The 20,440-nt window shown below is 38.6% G+C and overlaps 1 protein-coding gene across 1 annotated transcript; it reads right to left on the minus strand.

Annotated features, from left to right (window-relative positions):
* Positions 1–1,227: 1,227 nt before the first annotated feature.
* Positions 1,228–19,800, minus strand: CNIH1 (cornichon family AMPA receptor auxiliary protein 1). The gene is made up of 5 exons (XM_004279338.3): positions 19,592–19,800; positions 14,426–14,494; positions 10,158–10,270; positions 8,934–9,077; positions 1,228–5,436 (listed from the first exon to the last, which is right to left on the minus strand). The coding sequence occupies exons 1-5, from the start codon at positions 19,670–19,672 to the stop codon at positions 5,409–5,411; spliced, it is 435 nt and encodes a 144-aa protein (XP_004279386.1). The 5' UTR covers positions 19,673–19,800; the 3' UTR covers positions 1,228–5,408.
* Positions 19,801–20,440: the final 640 nt, after the last annotated feature.

Here is a 20,440-nt window from a genome sequence, read left to right on the forward strand (position 1 = left end):
CATTTTTTCACCCTAGGAACTACACAGAATGAATTTAATCCCTCCTCCACATTTATTTTATAAAAGCACTTATCTACAGATTAAGTCTCCAGTTCTCTCACTCCTTCACTTCACTCTATGCTACTGAACATGTCTTTTTGTCTTTAAATTCCATGTTGAGCTACCAAAAGTAGTCATTTGTAGACAAGGATCATACAGTGAGTCAAAGTTAAGAGACCTCAGTGGTTTCACTGCTGCAGAGTGCCATGGCTCTCTTGGCTACTGGTAGTCACAAACGTGACCAACAGTCAGAGGCACTTACTTCCACACAAGACAAAGCAAATTTCACTACATCAACCCTTAATTTTAAATAATCATTTAATTACCCAAAGTCTTACTCTGTCATTCTTCTTGCTCTGATGGACTACTTTAATTTCATTAGAGAATAAAACAATTACTGGTGCTGTTTGGGAACTTCAGACCAGAGAGCCAGCATGTACCATAATATAAAATCAATGTTTTAATACTTTTATATACACAGTGTTTCTAGAACTTAAGGTTTTATAAGACTATGAAGGAAGGTGGGAGAATTGCATATCCCTAGGGATTTCTTACCCAAGGTAATAAATGCCAAAAGTTATAGCTAGAAAGTTATTTATTTTTTTTAAAGTACAGGCTGTAATAATAGACTGACCTTCCTCATGATTTTGGTATTATAACCAAATACAGTTTAAAAATCACAATATTCCATTAAACTTTAAACATTGAAATTGATATTACCAAATCTTATATTAGCTTTCTCCCAATATAAACATATAGCTTACTCATGAATACTTAAGAAAATGGAAGATAAGTATTGGCATGGACTAATCAAATCCTTTAATAATCAACTGAATTTTCAAAGTGCACGCATCTCAATTTCCACTACAAGTGCTTGTTAAGCGTTCCGCATTTAAAATGCTTGACTAAACTATTTTAATACTAGGTATAAGGAAAAACATCAATTATTCCATAACAAAGAAACATGGGATGTCACTACTCAAATATAATTATCCAATTAAGTTTAATAACATGTAATTCCAACATTCTTGGAAAAGCATTTTCTCTGGTTAATCTGCAGGACAGCCCTCAAAACAATGGGGGAGGGGAGACAGAGAGACCAGCTAGAATCCTGGTCATACACAAGCCAGTTAGTTGCTGAAATAGAATCAACACAAACTCAACTGTTATCCACAAACTACACAAGGAAACATTTGAGACAGTTTTTATTAAATATACAAAAGCAAAATCAAGCAAGCAAGCTCTAAGAAGGCAGGACGACATAAGGGCTGTACATGGTGTACAGGTCTTTGGATGGTGGACAGCACCATTAAGGTTAACTTAGATTTCAAATCTAACAAACCATGAGCACAGATGGCTAACTATATTCTGTGTTTCCCTTAGTAGTTTTAAGATCTACCTAGTCATCAATTTATTATTTAAGACATTTTTCTTCTCCAGAATATAAGAACATGATAACCAAAGAAATTTAGGAAAGCACTGTACAATGAACGTTAACTTATTCATTCTTTTCCATGTCAAGATGTTCTCTACATCTTCCACAATGTGCATCAATGAAACTAAAGTAGGGTAAAACCTTCACTCCAATCCCCCAGATCACCTTAGGTGGTTAATACTATTTTCCAAAAATAAGCAGAACAAGCAGCAGAGTTGTTTACTCCTTTTAGACATTTAGCTTTAAAACCATTAATTTTAATCAAAGTAAAATTGTTCTAAGAAAGCTATTCAACACATCCGGAAACAGAACCCCATCTTCTCTCTTAGCATCGCCCCAGAGTATTAGTTCAGAACCATCTGCTAAGCTATAACACTAGTGCCAGAGACTCATTAGCTGCTGGTCTGACCAATGACTGGTTTGAACAAAAGAGCTTAAATTATTCGACATTACTATCTTTCCCCTTTGAAAAGAGTGTTTTAAAATATTTCGGCTGTCAGAACTTCTGATTTCCAATTATACTGTACAACTGATTATTGAGAGATGCACATTTTAAATAAGTAACTTAGATGAAAACTTTTAAATAGATTATTTTAATGGGCTTGATGCTGCTATGCTATAGCCATACCTGAAATGAAAGGCCCCCCTCCTCCAGGGTGTAAGAAGAAATCCACAGAAGTCATTCTTAGTACTATGGCAATAATATTCCATGAACACTGTTCATAAATATATATAATTGGAGGAAAAGAGAAGTGTTGTATCAAGGAAAATAATTTGCTAGTTTCAAAGTGTATCTATATCTCATTTCCTTTCTATGCAATTATCTGAAATATTTTCAAAATATGTTGTTGATCTGCAGAGAAGATGAGAGCTATTAACATAAGTGGTCCTCAAGCTGGAAAATACTGAACAGGCTTTAAAAGACACATACTACAAACTGCCATGCACTCTGCTGCTTTGTGTAAGACCATTACCTAGGTATCTAAACTTGACTGGTAGGTCTCGCAATTCATGGTGTAATCCATGAGGCTTCTCAAATGCTTCAGTAATACCTGGTATGTCTCAAAAGTGGATCATCTGGTCATTTCCTATCACTACCCCCTTCCCATGAAAAGTAATTCAAACTTCAAACAAATTAGCAGTTTATGTACAGCCTGTGACCCAACTCTCCTCTATCCTGGGATAGGGAGTGGGTACTATCAGTTAAATACTGTGAAAATCATCAAACATTATTAATAAAATTCAGATTCAGGCATTCAAGTTTCTACCCCATACCTCCTTAACACTAATAGGACATGTTGGCATGATATAGTATTGTTACCAAGCAGAATAACTGCTAAACAGACTACATTTGTTACGTAAGATTTTTAATGCAGGAGAATCTGTACCAACAGCAAGGAGTTGCTGATACAGATAAAAACCACAGTGTGTTACACTAATGGTTTCAGAGAGTTGGAACGCTCTTAAAGATAAATCACACAATAGCAAAAGTAATTGTAACAAGGGAAAAAAGAATTCCTAAATAAACAGCTGTGGCTACACAGGGTGCAGTCTGACTAAAGCTAGAAAGGATTACAAAGCCAGGCTAACTATGTTTCAGCTGGGCATGCAGGAAAAATAGAAATATGGCTAGGGCCACCCAAACCAGATTAATGGGGGGAACAAAGCAAACTCAGAGCAAGGGAAAGAACAAGTGGGATACTGTCAAATGCAAATATTATATTTCTGCTTTCTCTTGGTAAGTGACTTAATTTCATAAAACACTGGAAAAGGTAAAGATGAGTAGATATTATGAGAGCATCCAGGTACCAAATCACATGCCTAGGAACTAACAATCTACCACTGAGATGGGTGAACCTCAACTGTCAGTCATCTTTGAGGAATCAGCTAAGGACTACATATCTTATTTTTGAAGCATGAGAAGGTGGCTTCCACAAATTACAACCAGTAAACCTTGCATTAATCCTGGAGAGTATTGTGGAATACATTATTAAAGGTATGTTCATTTATAAAGGAAAGTGGTGTTTGCTGAGAGACAGCAAGGGCTCATGAAAATGCTTTGACACGAATACAAAAGTAACTGCCCCAGGAAACCTATGGGAAGTACAGAAGACTTGGCCAAGTCTCTCATGATCAAAAGTTCTCGTGAACAAGAAAGAAAAATGAGTGCAAGGTGGTACAACTGGGTGGATTAGAAACTGAATTATTGCTTATACTCAGATCATGAGTCTTCAGTGCCTGGTAAGGGCTCAGTAAACAATTTACCACATGAACTGATGATCCCTCGAAGCGTGCTCCAGACTACAAAAGACAAGGTCTTTAAAGCGTCTCTCATTATTAAATGGTTGGACTCTCCTCACTCTTCTGGTTCTACATCCTCTTCTTCAACATATTCATCCTCATTACCCAATCTCAAAACAGTAACAGCCACTCTCCCAAAGGTGGAGAGGCATTTTTTTCACTAATAGAGAAAAAACAGTACAGCATCTAATTCAAGGGGTACTTAGAGTAAGACTTCCACAAACACATCCATAAACTCCCTTGATCATTAATGTGGAATTTCTGCCTATGGTTTTCTTTCTTTGATCCTTGAAGAAACTTTGAACCACTTAAGACTATTTTCAATTGCCTTAACTTCCTCATCCCAAATAAAGCACAAGAATGCTTACGGAAACATGCAAGCCATAATTATTTTACCTGCCTTACAAGCAGCAAAAAAACCAAACTTATAAGTCATTTTACCTTAAAATATGCTGTTTCAAAAAGGAAAAAAATATTTTAAACATTTTAAGTTTCACAATAATTGTTTTTAATTGGTAAGAAAAATGATGATGCTGTGCCATCAGTGTTTATGAATCTTGTCAAGTGACAAAAGAAGGTAATGTGCTTAACCATTTAAAAATCTTCCTTTTTAGATCCAAGCACGGTATTAAAAAAACAATGTAATACTCTACTATCTTTTTAAAAAATTGACAGTGATATGTCTTTATTTGGAATAAGCAAGTTTAAGAATAGCTATTTGTAATCTTTAAAACAATGCACTGAAAATAAGTCTTAATTTCAGAGTTTTATTGTATTGCACTAAAGGAACAGCAGGACGGTTATACAATGTTCTCTCTCATTCAGTTTTGAAAATCTAAAGTACTTGCAAACTCTTAAGAATATCTTTACCACCAGATTAGAGCACTAAGTATAATAACCAATTTCTTAATAAGTAATTTCTCACAAATTAAAACACATTTAAAATAGCTTTAAATGCATTCTTCACAAGTAAGTCAGCATATATTTTTGTATCATGTTCACTTATGCTTAAGAATTAAAGCAAGTATATTACTCTGGTGGAAATATGGGAAATCTCTCATTCATGCAATATACAGGGATAATATTTCAAGTCAAAGGGAAAAAAATCCCACTCATTTTTTTAATGCATCCATATATAATCACCTACATGATAGATGAGGAAACCCATGAAGTTTCCACAGGTCAGATATATATTTTCAATTCATCAGAAGCACCTGATATCTACAGCTAATTTATAATTAAATGGCATTTCAATAAAACCAAAATGAGCCCTACAACTTCTATAAACAAAAGCTTCCAATGGACTAAGGATAGTCAATAATTAATGCAGTCATTCAAGGGATTATGGCTGTTCCTTAAGGAGTGCAAGTTCAAACCTGTCAACACCAGAGGTATCATTTTATATTAATTTATACATAATTCCATTTAAATTCTTTATCCGAGTATAACATATGAAAACAGTCTTTCCACAAGCAAAAAATGTGGAAACATTTAAAAAATAAGGAGTCATTTTTTAAAGTAACTGATCAGATTCCATAGGCTACTCTTGGAAACAGGATCTTGCTGGATAGAATCCCTTCGTTTGGTGGCTTTTTGCATGCACTTAACTGGACCAGTTCTTCTGAGTGTTGTTCTAAGAGCTCACCAAAACATAGATCATGCTGAAAAGAAGAAAAAGGCTATTATTAACTCAAACATTCCTAATTATAAAAACTAAGAGCACCAAAAAGTTGAGTCTGCTTTATATAGCAAACTAGTTTGTGATATCACACCATCACAGAAAATGGAAAGACCGATGAATGACAAGTTCACAGTATGATTTTAATCTGCATTTATGGACTTTTGCCTAAGGTAGGATTGGCTCAGTGCATGTGCTGTAGTTGTCCCCTATTTCCTTTCCAATTTTAGCAAGTAGAACAGCACAGCTGAAAGCTTAATAGGGATCAGAGCTTAGAGAAGCAATCCAAACAGCACACTGCTCCACAGCTATGTCTAAGAATAGGAGTGAGCATCTCCAAGGGCTCACTTCATGCCAGGCCTTCTGTTAAGTCCTAGGAGGTAGGGTAGGTACCATTATCCCCATTTTACAGACAGGAATGATCAATCAAGGAACTTTCCCATTAGAGAAAGGCTCTAGGCAATAGCAGCAAGGTTAAAAAGGAAAAGGGGACGAACAAGCAAAATAAAAAGCAATAACCATTTGATCCTACATGAAGGGCAAGGTGGGAGAGGCATGGTTCAAAAGCATGTGTGTCTAAACGGAAATACAAAGCAAGGAGGTGAGCAAACTTGATAGACTATTTATTTTTTGTTATCATTATTTAATTAATAGACTTTTTAAAAGAGCAGTGTTAGGTTTACAGAAAAATTGAGCTGCAAGTAAAGAGACCTCTCATGGACCTCCCGATCCCAGCACACAGACATACATACAGACACACAATTTCCCTTATTACTGGCATCTTACATTAGTGTGGTATGCTTGTTACAACTGAACCAATATTGATACATCATTATTAACTAGAGTCCAGTGTTTACATTAAGGTTCACTGGCTGTTGTATTCTACAGGTTTTGACAAACGTATATTTGCTTGGCAAACGTACCCACCCTTACAGTATCATATAGAATAGTTTCACTACCCTAAAAATTATCTGTGCTCTGTCTATTCATCCCTCTCTCCCTGCTAACCCCTGGTGACCACTGATATTTTTACTGTCTCCATAGTGTTGCCTTTTCCAGAATATCATATATTTGGAATCAGACAATCTGTAGCCTTTTCAGACTGGCTTCTTTCACTTAGCAACATGCATTTAAGTTTCTTCCATGTATTTTCATGACTTGATAGATCATTTCTTTTAATCTCTGAATAATATTCCATTGTCTGGATGGACCACAGATTAAATATGATGTTTATCCATTACTATTGCTTTTTTTTTTCTGGCCCCGTTGCCTGGCATGTGGGATCTTAGTTCCCCGACCAGGGATCAAACCTGTGCTCCCTGCAGTGGAAGCGCAGGCTTAACCACTGGACTGCCAGGGAAGTCCCTACTATTGCTTTTTAAAGACAGACAATGGGCTTCATCGTAAGGGCTGGGCTCACAGAGGTTCACAGACAGCCTGGGAGGGGGCCCAATGGGTCAATGGTCTTGGTGCTCGGCCTGAGGACAGATGATGGAGACAGAGTGGACTTGTGGGCTCTCGCAATCTGGGTGATTGTTTCCATTCTCCTCCTGCCGACAGCTGGCTGTCCCTGGCTCTTCTCAGAAAGGCCTTTCGGGTGGGGGTGATACCCTACTCCATCGATAGGCCTGGGACTTAGTTTGCTGCTCTTATGGGGGCTCGTGGCTGATATGACCCCCAGACTGGGTGTCTGCCCTTCTCTTTCTCCTCAATCAAGGCACTGTGTTGGCTGGGCCTCCCGCCTGGATTCGTGTGTGTATGCATGTGTGTTGATAGACAATTTAAAACAAATGAATGATGTAGTGCCACCATCTCCTGGTGAACATTTTCCCACAACTCTACATCTCCAATTTTACCATTTATTCAAGCATTCATTTATTTTCCTTCTTTCAACAAATATGTTTTAAGTGCCTACTATATGCCAGCACTGTTCCAGACACTTATTATAGAAACTAAAAACTGAAAATTAACAGAAATTAAAAGGACACATGGAATTTCACTTTTCAGAACTTTTTCACTATCTTTGTTTCAGGTATGAACGTCTCTAGGTGTACTAACAGACACGCATTTTCACAAATATAACATCTAAAATCATAAAAATACATTTTCCATAAATTTAAGTCTAGCACTTCACCCTTTTCCATAATGGAAACTAGTATGATGTAAACAAGAAATAAGCAAGTTTTCAAGTAACAAAAAGGAGAGGGAAGAGAAACTTAATTACTGCCAAAATTTCATCTAATAAAACTAATTTTATTCATATTTTGACAATCAGGTAGAAATTCCTCTCCAGTTGAATATTTATCAATAAAAAATGGGAAAAATGTATTTATAAAGCTTAAAGAAAAATTATAACTCCACACTCGCCCGTGTCCATTTCCAGTTTTAATAAGCAGCCGTTTTCCTCCACCTACAGTACACCTAGAACAGTGCCTCTCAACCAGGGCTGATTTTGCCCCACAGAGGGCATCTGGCAAACATCTAGAGACATTTCTGGTTATTATGACTGGGGCGGGGGAAGCTACTGGCATCTAGTGGGCAGAGGCCAGGGATGCTGCTAAACATCCTACAATGCACAGGACAGCTCCTCACAACAAAGATTTATCCTGCCCAAAATATCACAGTGCCAAGGTCAAGAAACCCTGACCTAGAGGAATGATGATATGAGTCCATCACTGTATAAAGGGAGGAAAATCAATAACTGTAGCATCGGGACTTCCCTGGTGGTCCAGTGGTTAAGAATCTGCCTTCCAATGCAGGGGATGCGGGTTCAATCCCTGGTGGGGGAACTAAGATCCCATATGCCTTGGGGCAACTAAGCCCGCATGCGCCACAACTACTAAGCATGCGTGCCTCAAATAGAGAGACCGCTTGCCACAAACTACAGAGCCCTTGCACTTTGGAGCCCACGCACCACAGCTAGAGAGAAGCCCACGTGCCATAACGAAGATCCTGTGTGCCACAACTAAGACCCGATGCAGCCAAAAAATAAATAAATAATTTAAAAAATAAATAACTGCAGCATCCTATATGATAGAACTTTTCTTTCCTCCATCCCATTCGGATCATGCAAACCAGAAAATAAAATACAGTTTATGAAGAATGATAAAGAAAAAATTAAACATAATCTTGAGACAGACACTGAAGCCAAGCAGAAACTTTTTTGCAAATGCACACAGCCATATCCTCTTGCTCTGCCATGGAGAATGAGGACTGTCCTTCACTGACTGTCTGAGACTTTGGAAGCAGCATCCCTGACCCAACTTTCTGCCTCTGACTGCACATCAGTTGGCTGCCTTGACAAGTACCAGTTTATTCAATGTGTGTGAATTTGCTGGTGTGCACTGTGCCGTTTTCAGTACCACCGTTCAAGACATGAGTTATTCTTCAAGTGGATTTTAAGGTGTTCAGACCATAATGCCTGCAAATGTTTCCGGCAGCAAAGTGAAATCATATTTTCGTTTTGTTTTTTAAACTTACCCATATAGGTAGTAAAAAAATGCTAGAAGATAAAAAGCTAATTTGCACCATCCTTCTTTCTGACAATATGCTAGAATATCTGCATTCATGATGGTTGTAGGGTCATAGAGTCCTGGTCCACTCATCACTGGTCTACTCATATACCTGTAATAAACACAGTTGATTAGCCACTCAGAATGGAAGCTAACCTTCAGGATGGAAAGGAGCATTCTTCTTCTCAAATAATATTTGTTACAATGAGAGGTGGTCCACATTGGGAAGCATACTTTTAGTTCTAGGTGGAGTTCTTTCCTTTTATCATCTTAATTTTAAAACTGGAGCCCCTACAGAGAACAAGGTGGTTAAACAAGTCATATCTGGTCTCCTCTACACTTCCAGAAATCCAAGATTAAGAATAACTGTAAAAAGGAAATACAATTTTTTCTTTCAACTTTTTATTTTAACATAAAGAACACTTCACCAAGATATTCCAAATGTTCACATTTACCACACAGCTTTGTCCTTCTCTTTTCTGTTCTCTCTCTAAATATACGTACATTTTTTTCTGAGCCATTTCAGAGCCAGTTACAGATGTGAAACCACTTTACTCCTAAATACTTCTTCCATATGTATTTCCTAAAATCAAGGGCAATGAGATTTTGACATGCCTATCTAAAACAAAACACTCTAATGCTATATAGATCAGATATAACATTTAGAAGTTATGAAATATGAATCTTTTATAAATAACCAAATTTAAAGTCATAAAGTAAACATGGAGAAAGAAGTTAGACACACACTGTACAATCTGATATATATGAAGTTCAAAGATGGACAAAACTAATCTAAGCTGCAAGAGATCACTGGTTCTCCTATGAAAGTACAGGGCTAACTGATTGGAATGGGACACAAGGGACTCTTCTGGGGGCTGGAAGTGCTGTATATCTTGATCTGGGTGGTAGTTTCACAAGTGTATCCATATGTAAAAATCCACTGAGCTGTACACTTTAGACGTGCACACATTATCGTATGTAAGTTATACTTCACTTTTAAAAAAAACCCTTTAAAGAATAATAACATAAGCTCCATAAGAGGTATTAACACAGTTATTTGTGCATCCATGTGGTTTTAAAAATAAATGCTAACTAATTTCGTTTAGGTGACTAGCATGTAAGATAACCATATCAACCATAGTATAATTAAAATTTAATTAGGAAAAGTATTAGAAGTGTATCTAAATATTACCTCCAAATATGATATGCCAAGAGGGGCATATTGAGACCCAGTGTAAGCCACTCTGCTGCACAAAGAAACATGACACAGAAGAAAGCATGGATGAGGTACTCTGGAAGGACAAGCTGGAAGAAAAACACAAGCCAGTTATCAAAATGCCTTGGCATTAAGTCAACTGCTAATTTGGAAAGCAGGTGGCAACTAAGTTTCAATAATGAAAAATCACTGTTTTCCTAGAATCAGAAATGAAAGATGCTACTGAGTTTTATTTCCATATTAAGCTTTTGAACAAAAGCAGGATTATATGCCAACTGACCAGAGGATATAGCTTGCACTAAAAGAATAAGATATAACTTAAAATTTAAAACCCAAACTTTTAGAGCCACAGGTTAAATTATACAAAGTTACCACCCAGATTGTTCAAACACAGTTATTTGCTAATCACTCAGAATATTTTTTCTTTCCACCATTCAAGAATGATGAAAATACAAAAATGAAATATCTGATCACATGCAACATGATATAAAAAAATCCACAAAAACAAAACTCCCCTTTAGAAGTTTACACATTAGTGTTTTTAAGCCTTTAAACAGAAACCAGGGATGTTACATATACAATATTTAGCAAACCACATCACATTACCACAAAAGTAATTTTTCAATGGAAAGCCAACAGCCAATAATCTCAGCACAGTCGGGGGGAAAGAACATTAATACGCACAGATGCAAACGATGTGCTTTCTGCAATGTAGGAGGGAAAAGACTAAGATCTGAACCATGAAATTGGAATTCTCCCGGTTCCTGAGCTCCCATTCCTACAAGGCCTTCCTATTTCTTTCAGCCTGCTTTCTCCAATGAAGGGCTACAAACACAGCAGACCAGTAGGAGCTCAGAACGCAAAATGCATCTTTTGATAGCAGGTAGTATTAAGTGAGGAAAAATTAGTTCAAGCAAAATGCTTTTTATAAAATGACCAAGAGTTCATGCTTTACTTTAAATTATCTTTCTCATCCTACAGATTTCAGCCTAATGACTCTGTTAAACATAAATACCAAAACCTTTCATTTCAAGTTTCAGCCAAAGAGCTTCCTACAAGTCACAGCTGCAAAGCCAGTTTCTCAAATGTGCTGCACTGTCCCATCAGATCTTTCCTGGGGGGAAACTATAGCTGTAGAAATAATATATTACTTATTCAAGTCCATTTTCTAGTACTCCCAAATTACTTTTCCCATTCAAAGCTGTAAAGCAAAGTTTTTAATTAATACTATTTTAAATAAAATTCCAGTAAAACCAATTAATCTATACCACTAACCAGATATTTTCTACAAATTTAAGTAATATAATAACAAGATAAACTCTGCACATATATATAAACATGTAAATAACATGGACCATTAAGTCAGCATTTAATTAAGATCAAAGTTAAACATCTGCAAGAAAATATCCATAGGAAAATCTTTGGAACACAAAGACTACAAGCAGGACAAACCAAGAAAAATATATACTACATTTTATTAGGAGTTCCACTAAAGCTGCTGTTTATAATACTAGTTTAAATTACAAGAGTTTTCTTTAAAATATAATGAGTCTATTTTGGCCCTCTAAAACCAAGTGATCTAACAATACAAATCATCATCCAAGTTTTCCAGACTAGGGTATGGGGAGAAAATGATTTTGAAAGCTTGATCCCTACTGCTCTTAAACAATATTCTTTAATAAGAGTGATAATAAAGATAATCTGCAACTCTACAAGTCTTTTGTTTTGTCTTGTTTTGTCTTGTTTTTGCGGTACGGGGGCCCCTCACTGCCGTGGCCTCTCCCGTTGCAGAGCACAGGCTCCGGACGCGCGGGCCCAGCCGCTCCACGGCATATGGGATCTTCACGGACCGGGGCACGAACCAGCGTCCCCTGCATCGGCAGGCGGACTCCCAACCACTGCGCCACCAGGGAAATCCTCTACCAGTTTTAATATGAAACAAATGCCACACTCCCTCCCTTCTCAGCAAAACAGGCCAGATACTTTTACTATGCATCTCTCATGAAGACCAGTCCTCTTCAATCATTCTTTAATGATGAAATTTCCCCATTAGTGGCACAAAATGATTCCATTTAGGAACCCACATTTACACAAAAACTAGTATCCATAAACACCACATGCAAATATGGCTGAAATGATAGTACTTAAACATGCAAATCATAATATTCTGTAGTTAAGGTTCACATTTTTAAATATAATGGTATTTGTCTTCCCCCATACTTTGGCAGAATTGTCAAAACAAATTTTCAATAGGGAAAACTGTCAGATGCACTGCTATTAAGCCAATTATCGGCACCCTATCCGAAACACAGCTTGTGCTGGTGTAGAAACTTCCTTCCAATCCACTGCAGCATTAGGATGTCCCAAGCACAAAGTGAGAATTTCTTTCCATTAAAAAAAAGCCAAAAATCACACTCTATATTTTAAAATGAAATTAGTCCCTCTTAAGTTTATGGTAAATTAGGAAAATACAAGAATCTAAACCTAAAAAAATCAGGCTGTCTGGGTTTGAATTCTGACTCTATGTTAGCTGTGTGACCCTGGGCAAAGTGCCTGAACCTCACTAAGCCTCAGTTTACTCTCCTATTCATTAGTATAATATACTCACCTCTTAGGATTGTCATGAAAACTGAATGAAAAAACCCAGGTAAAGATGCTTAGCACAGAGCCTGGCACCCAGGAAAGCCCTCATCTGATTTCAGCTATTATCATCTTCATCATCATTTGGTTATTTGAAGTAATGAAAAGCCAAAGAAGATAGAATACTATTAATACATAGCCATCAAAAGGAGAAATTTCAGTTTCTTAATTTCTTGGTAACAATTAGTTTAAACAGTAAGTTAAGATGTTTTACAATGAACATTATTACTTCCCAGTGAAAAAGCCGATTCAGCTCACATTTTGCTTCATAAGAGTAGAGAAACAGCAAGTTAATACTTTTAATTGTACCTACATCAAGTCTTACTGTAGCAGTTCTTTAAAGACAAACCAGGAATCTATTCCATCATGGCTATTTATCTAGGAAACAATGATAAAAGTAGCAAACCAACTTTATAGACCCTTTCTAAATAAAATCCCTCTAGCATGCTAGGGCTTTACAATTTTACACAGCTAAAGTCTGTACATGTTTTCATCTTCATTAAGTAATGTTTAAAGATGAATTATTACATTCTATTTCCTGAAGACATACTCACTGCCTTCTTACAAAAAACCTTTCAGTTTCTGACCAGTTAGGCAAAAATCAAACCTACAGGCTAAAGGAGAATCTTCCTGTAAACTAAATGAAGTCAAATATATATATAAAACCCCTAAGCACAATGGGGCCACATTATAACTAAATCCAGAAGAGCTCAGAACTTAGTGTTAGACAGGTCTGCTTTAGAAACTTAGAGTGGATATATACTAGAAATAACTATGTAGACATTTGTATACAAATTGTTATCCACAAAATTCTGACAGCATGAATCCAAAGGTAAGCCTTACTGCAAAATTCCAGAGCCTAAGAACAGAGCTATCCACCTAAAAGGCTCTAAATAAACAGCTGCTGAAAGAATAAATAAATTCCAGAATAGACAAAACCAAAGATAAAAATAGATATGGTACTAAAGACTCCACCTACAGATTACCTCAGAGTAAGTTACCACAAAAGAATAATCTCACCTATTAAAGTCATTTCATGTTAACCAACTTTCAAACACTGCACCTAATAATTTAATATCGAAGTGCCTATGGCTATAACATTTTTTTAAATGCATGAGCATTTAACAGCTTTCCCTACTTGACTGGGCCAGCAAGCAAACATTTGCATAAAATATGAAATTTCATGAAATCATAAACCTCAACAGGCATATGAACAAGCACACTGAACAGAACAGTTTACAAATACAAATGCCCTAACCCTCCCCATGAAATGAATGTAGCATTAAAACATTAAACTAAAAAGAAGTACACACCTTTAATGCAATTTTGACTCTTTTAATCTTTTTGACCTTTTCAACTGTCTTTGGCCGACAATGTAAAAAGCAGATTGGAAGAATGTTAGTATGACAGCTGACACGATCACCAGCAGATTAATAATAGAATAGTCAAGCAGGACAGGAAAAAGAATATTTTTTAAAATTCTGCCTACTTCAAAAAGTACAAATTTATCATGCTACTGAGAATATTGGCCATTTTCAAATTATATCAAGTTAAAAGCAAAAACAGTTTAAAAATCTAGAGAAATAGCCTATATTATAACTTACAGGATTCAGGGTATTACACTGGTCTATAGGATTCTTGTAATCAGTCTTCAGCTCATCAAATGCTATAATCTAAAATAAAAATAAAATAGTTAGGATCTCTCACTTTAATAAAAAGCAGCAATAAACCTGCCCCATCAAACAATAACTGAATAAAGTTAATAGGACAAAAGCACAGGTGTAGCAACTTTATATGTACCAGTTTACAGTAAGCTCAATATATGGTAATTAATAAATAACTAGAATCACATTCAAAGAACTGAAAACACTTGTATACTGTTATCATTAAAATGATCTGATATCACTGTGATAAATACCTTCAATTTTCAATTTTTTCACTGCCTCCACTAAAGTTATTTTCTCTGCTTGAAATAGTCTTTCCCCCAGCCATAACTACAGAAGCTCCTCTTTATCCTAAACAAACATTCTTCCTATGTCAACTCCTCCCTGTAGGTCTCCCTAACTCCCTTGGGCAGAAATAATTGCACGCCTTTCTAATCTCCACATAGAACAAGGCTTTATAACGCTATCAGGCTGGCATTTCTCATACTGGAGGAGAGGATTTAAGTTCAGGTTTGTGTCCCCCCACTAGACCGTGTGCCCCTCAGGGTGAAGTGTTTTTAATCATCTGTGCATGTCCCTCCCTTGTCACAGTGTTCAGCGGGACACTAGAAATGGACTTGTATGCTTCAATTTGTTCCCATTTGTACCTAAACACATACATTTAATGGTCCTGCTTCGATTTGGAAATTCAAGAAATAGCCTCAGAATAGAGGAACACTAAGAGAATATTAAACTTCACAGCCAGGACCACCGCATACAGTACTGCAGTTTCTGCACAGAACAAAAGGCCAGGTGAGGGCACAATGCCACGCACGCTTCTGCTGCCAAGCACCCTGGCATGGGCTCTGCACCAGGGGCTATTCAGGAGGGAGGACTTTTCTAATCCTCTGCCTCAAGAGGCATCTTATTCTAATTCACCTTAAGGCACCACATAGGCAAGAGCAGGCCTGTTTAAGGGCACTGCAAAAATGATCAATCTGACCTCCTTTCATGTCCTCTGTATATTCCTACCACATGCAGGTCCTTTCATTTGATCACCAAACTAAAGACTGAAGAAGGGTAAAGCCCAGGTAAGGCCAGCTTCTCATGGTGTGATGAGTGAAACAGTTATAAATATGATAAGGGAAGAAAGATCTCATCCACTTAAAATGCATTGCAAGGACTTTCCTGGCGGTCCAGGGGTTAAGACTCCATGCTTCCACTGCAGGGGACACAGTTCCATCCCTGGTCGGAGAACTAAGATCCCACATGCCGTGTGGCGTGGCCAATAAATAATAAACAAATAAAATGCATGGCAAGAGTAAATCAACTATACTTTAATATAAGTAAATAAATAAAAATTTTATATCATACCATTAAAAAAAACAGCAAGAATCAAGAATGTTTCTGTCCACACTCTGAGAAGAAATGTGGCTTTAACATTTAAGGTCACTGAACACAGAACTTCAAAGTCAAAATGCACTAAAAATCAAATAGGGGTGACACACCACTTTGTGTCAAAGTAAGAAGCCAAACGCCCCAAATTTATGGGGGAGCTATTTTAGTTGCTGCCACCAGTCGCCCAGGGGACAAAGAATTTAATCTGCCCTTGCTCTGGTGGTCTAGGACTAGTATTTTTATATGTGAGACAGTGCTACTCAATATTACCAGTAATCACTGAAGTCATATATTTCTAGCTTTTAATATACTGGCTTACCCTGTTAAAATTGTTAGCTTCATAAAAAGATGAGTTTTTTAATTTCTAGAATTTTATAAAATTACCAACCTGGCCTAATAAAAATTTTAATGAAAGTAGAAATAGAAGGAAAATAATTAAACATTAAAATGTAAGCTCCATGAGAGCAAAGATTTTTCCTGTGTTCACTGCTATGTCGCAGGGCTTAAAATAGTGCCTGGCACCTATATAAGTGTTAATCAATATTTACTGAATGGGACTACCCCGGTGGTCCAGTGGTTAAGAATCCGCCTTCCAATGCAGGGGATACGGGTTCGATCCCTGGTCAGAGAACTAAGATCCCATGTGCCCCGGGCTTCAACTACTGAGCCTGCATGCTCTGGAGCCCATGTGCCACAACTACTGAGCCCGCACACTTCAACGAAAGACCCCGCAAGCCGAAACCAAGATCCCGCCTGCCGCAACTAAGACCTGATGCAGCCAAATAAATATTAAAAGCAAATATTTACTGAATGAAAGGGGGGAAAAAGGAGAAACTAGTCCTACGCTTAAAAAAAAAGTACAGAACTCGCCAAAAGGCATTTTCCTTTGCTAATGACCCCTAACACATATAAATGTTAAAAATATAAATGTACAAATAGAAGATACTAATTTCTGATTATTTATGGATATAATCAGTCAATTACCTGACATTAGCTGTGATATATTCCCAATGCATTTTAGTAACAACATTTAAGACAAGGACTGTGATCGCAAATACAATTACTTCCCTATAACAAGATCCAATTTACTAGCAGAGTACGAAACTTGTGTTTTAACTTTTTTCCCACTGCACCGTTTCTTCAGGTGATTTCAAAGGATCTTTTAATGCGTATGTTGCTGAATGGGTTTCTGTTTGAGTGCTATAAGCTAGAGTTGTCAAAACTCTTCTGAAAAGATTCTTAAACTAGTGGTTTTCAAATCTTCTGTGACTGTGGGTCTGGACAAGGACATTCACAAAGTTTTCCAAAAAAGTGCAAAAACAAAACAAACAAACAAACAAAAATCCCTAAAGATAGCAAACTACACAATTCAGGATACCTTCAAATTCGATGCACATCTTTGCGGAATGACTTCTGCATTTTTAGCTTTCAAACAAACCTATGCTCCCAACTCTATTCTCCAAAAAGCATCAATCACATGATTTAGAACTAAACTGACAGACGTAACCATCAGCATAAAAAAATCCTCCGTACAACAATTAACATAAACTGGATTTTCTGAATTTATACTTGAAATTTCCAGATGCGTCTTCTGACAGATACTTAAAATGACCTAAGAAAATAAACTGGGGACCTCCCTGGTGGGGCAGTGGTTAAGAATCCACCTGCCTAATGCAGGAGACACTGGTTCAAGCCCTGGTCTGGGAATATCCCAGATGTTGTGGAGCAACTAAGCCTGTGCTCCATGACTACTGAGCCCATGTGCCTAGAACCCATGCTCTGCAACGAGAAGCCACCGTAATGAGAAGCCTGCGCACCACAACGGAGAGTAGCCCCCGCTCGCTGCAACTAGAGAAAGCCTGCGTGCAGCAACGAAGACCCAATGCAGCCAAAAATAAATTATTTTTAAAAAATTAAAAAGAAAAAAAGAAAAGTTAAAAAAAAAGAAACTGAAAGTTACATAGTTAACAGAAAAATTAAAACTATATCTTTATTTAAAATTTTCTATTTTTTTCCCAAAGGATGCACAATCCTCTGAACTACTAGAAATCCCTAAGGGTATAAGCTCTCCACTAATCTGTGGAGTACAAACAAATTTTTAATTCTGTAACAGGACTTAAAATCATCTACTTCACCCAAACACATATTCATTTAAATTACCCAAATACATATTGATTTAAATTACCCATTTTTTTCTTTAAAGTGCAGTTCAGGTTTTCTTAGCAAAACACAATCTAGTTCAAAATGTAAGCCATTCACAGCTCTCTTCTAAGAATCCTCATCAGCTCAGAAAACAGAGTGCCCAGCAAGCAGGAAGTGATTAAATCCTCATCTACAAATGGCAGGGAACCACACATTTCAGTTTCATCAGAGGCTTACTAAGGCAGAGCTAGTTTGCATCCCAAATTATCTTTACTTATTGTCTTTACTCCACCAAAGAAGAGCCCAAAATGCTCTTCAAGTTATGGGTTCCTACTGACAAAGCATTCTGAGGGAGCAGCCTACATAAGCATTCCCCCACTACACAAGCAGTTGGGTTTCAAATAATTATAAATGTAATTACACTCCTTAGCAAAAGGGAATGGATTTGAGATTTTTTTTTTTTTTTTCCACAAGACACTGCTACCACGTATGTTCCATAACAAATCCCTGCTATGGGCATGATGAAACCTGACTGAAAATTTACATGAGAGTGAACATACCCAATCATTCAAACTAAGACCAATATTCCAGAAGGTACTAGAATATGGAGGGCAGAGCAAAAATAAGATAAATTTTTAATGAATGCTGATGTCCAAAAGGCTGCTTCTAATTTTGTGTTAGAGAAACAGGAATCCTTTAAAATCTCTTGTATTTCACAGGGAACTTAACTTGTTCCTTACAGGGGCCAGTAAGGATGTGCTTCTGTCCTGCAACATGATGTGAGTAAAAGAGAAAAAAAAAAAAATTATCCTAGAGAAGCGTAAGGTTTCTGAGCATTTTCAAAATCGAATTAAAACCACCTCTACTAAATCAAGCTACTCCGAACACAGAGGTGGCTAGGAAGTCTCTCGAGAAACCTGTCGGTCAAAGTATGATTTAGGGGGAAAGTTCAGAGATAACGGTCAACAAAGTAATCAATTCAACCGGCATCAAAGTTCACCAGGAGACAATGCCGGGGGCGGGGGCGGTGATTCTACCTGAAGAGCACCCAACAAGTGCCTGAAAAGTACAGCTGGAAATTTATCTCAAGTAGGTTATAACTACCTCATTTGGGCCACACTCCTGTGGACACCAGAAAACAAAGGCAATCTGCATTAAATAATATTTCGGCAAACTTCATTCCGGGTCAGCACGTAGCACGCCCCTCTGCGCCCTTGACATCCTCCCGAGGGACGAGGGAACGCGGGGATGCGGCGCCGGCCAGCGAAGCGCTGTCCCGCAGGGCCCGCTAGGACCGCGGCCGCCCCACCCGGCGAGGGAGGAGTAGCAGCGCGCGCGGCCTGCGCCGGGACACAGCGGGCGCAGCCAGCCAGCCGCCGGACGCCTCGGCTCCTCCTGGACCTGCAGCCCCCGGTTCGCGGACCGAGGGCGCGCAGGGCCCTGGCCGCGCGGCCGGCACCGCCCCGGCCTGGCCCCATTCCCAGGCGTGCGGACCTCCGAGGGCCGTGGCTGCCCAGACCACGGGCCCGGGGCGAAAAGAGGCTGCGCCGCCACCTCGCCCTTCTATCCCAGGCCCCGGCTACTCACATGCCAAATGGCGAAGAAAATGAGTGCGGCGGTGAGCAGCAGCGCCAGCATGTAGCAGAAGGCCGCGAACGTGAACGCCATGGCCGGGGAGGAGGAGCAGGGAGCAGCGCCGGTGCCAGCGGAGAAAGGCGGCGCAGGGCCCTCTGGGTAAAACCATTCACTTCCCGCGACCACAACCCACACCGCCTCCGCTGCCGCCGCGGGGGCGCCAGCCCTCCCAGCACGCCTGCGCACCAGCCCGGGTGCAAGGCGCCCTCCGGTGGCCGGAGTCCGCCATGCACTTGTATTGTCTGCATAGAGGATTAATTTATCTTGCCTACTTCGCTCCTTTATTCTTTGAACAAATATTCATTGACTGAGTGCCAGTATGTTCCAGGTTTTTGTGCTTCTCCTTTGAGATACAAAGGTGAGTAAAATAGTACTAGCACGGAAAGAAGTTAGTATAGTGCTGGAAATGAATACGTAAATAAATCATTACAGCATTATTACCCTGTTAACGGAAGTCTGCAGCATGTTATGACAGGTCAGAGCAGGGCGCCGAGCCCACCCTGGGGCGTTCAGGGAAGGATTCCTGGAATAGATGTTTTGTTTTTGTTTTTGTTTTTTTGCGATACGCGGGCGTCTCACTGCTGTGGCTTCTCCTGTTGCGGAGCACAGGCTCCAGACGCACAGGCTCAACGGCCATGGCTCAGGGGCCCAGCCGCTCCGCGGCATGTGGGATCTTCCCGGACCAGGGCACGAACCCCTGTCCCCTGCATCGGCAGGCAGACTCTCAACCACTGCTCCACCAGGGAAGCCCTGGAATAGATGTTTTTTCAACTGAGGCTTACATGAGTAGAAGTTGTCCAG

The sequence above is a fragment of the Orcinus orca genome, chromosome 2 (genome assembly GCF_937001465.1).
Source record: "Orcinus orca chromosome 2, mOrcOrc1.1, whole genome shotgun sequence".
NCBI classification, from domain to species: domain Eukaryota; kingdom Metazoa; phylum Chordata; class Mammalia; order Artiodactyla; family Delphinidae; genus Orcinus; species Orcinus orca.

Coding starts and splice junctions, on each gene's coding strand:
- CNIH1 (XM_004279338.3), bottom strand. CDS start 19,672: ATGGCGTTCACGTTCGCGGCCTTCTGCTACATGCTGGCGCTGCTGCTC. Junction 14,495..19,591: donor TTTTCTTCGCCATTTGGCAT/GTGAGTAGCCGG, acceptor TTTTTATTTTAG/ATTATAGCATTTGATGAGCT. Junction 9,078..10,157: donor TTGGCATATCATATTTGGAG/GTAATATTTAGA, acceptor TGTTTATTACAG/GTATATGAGTAGACCAGTGA.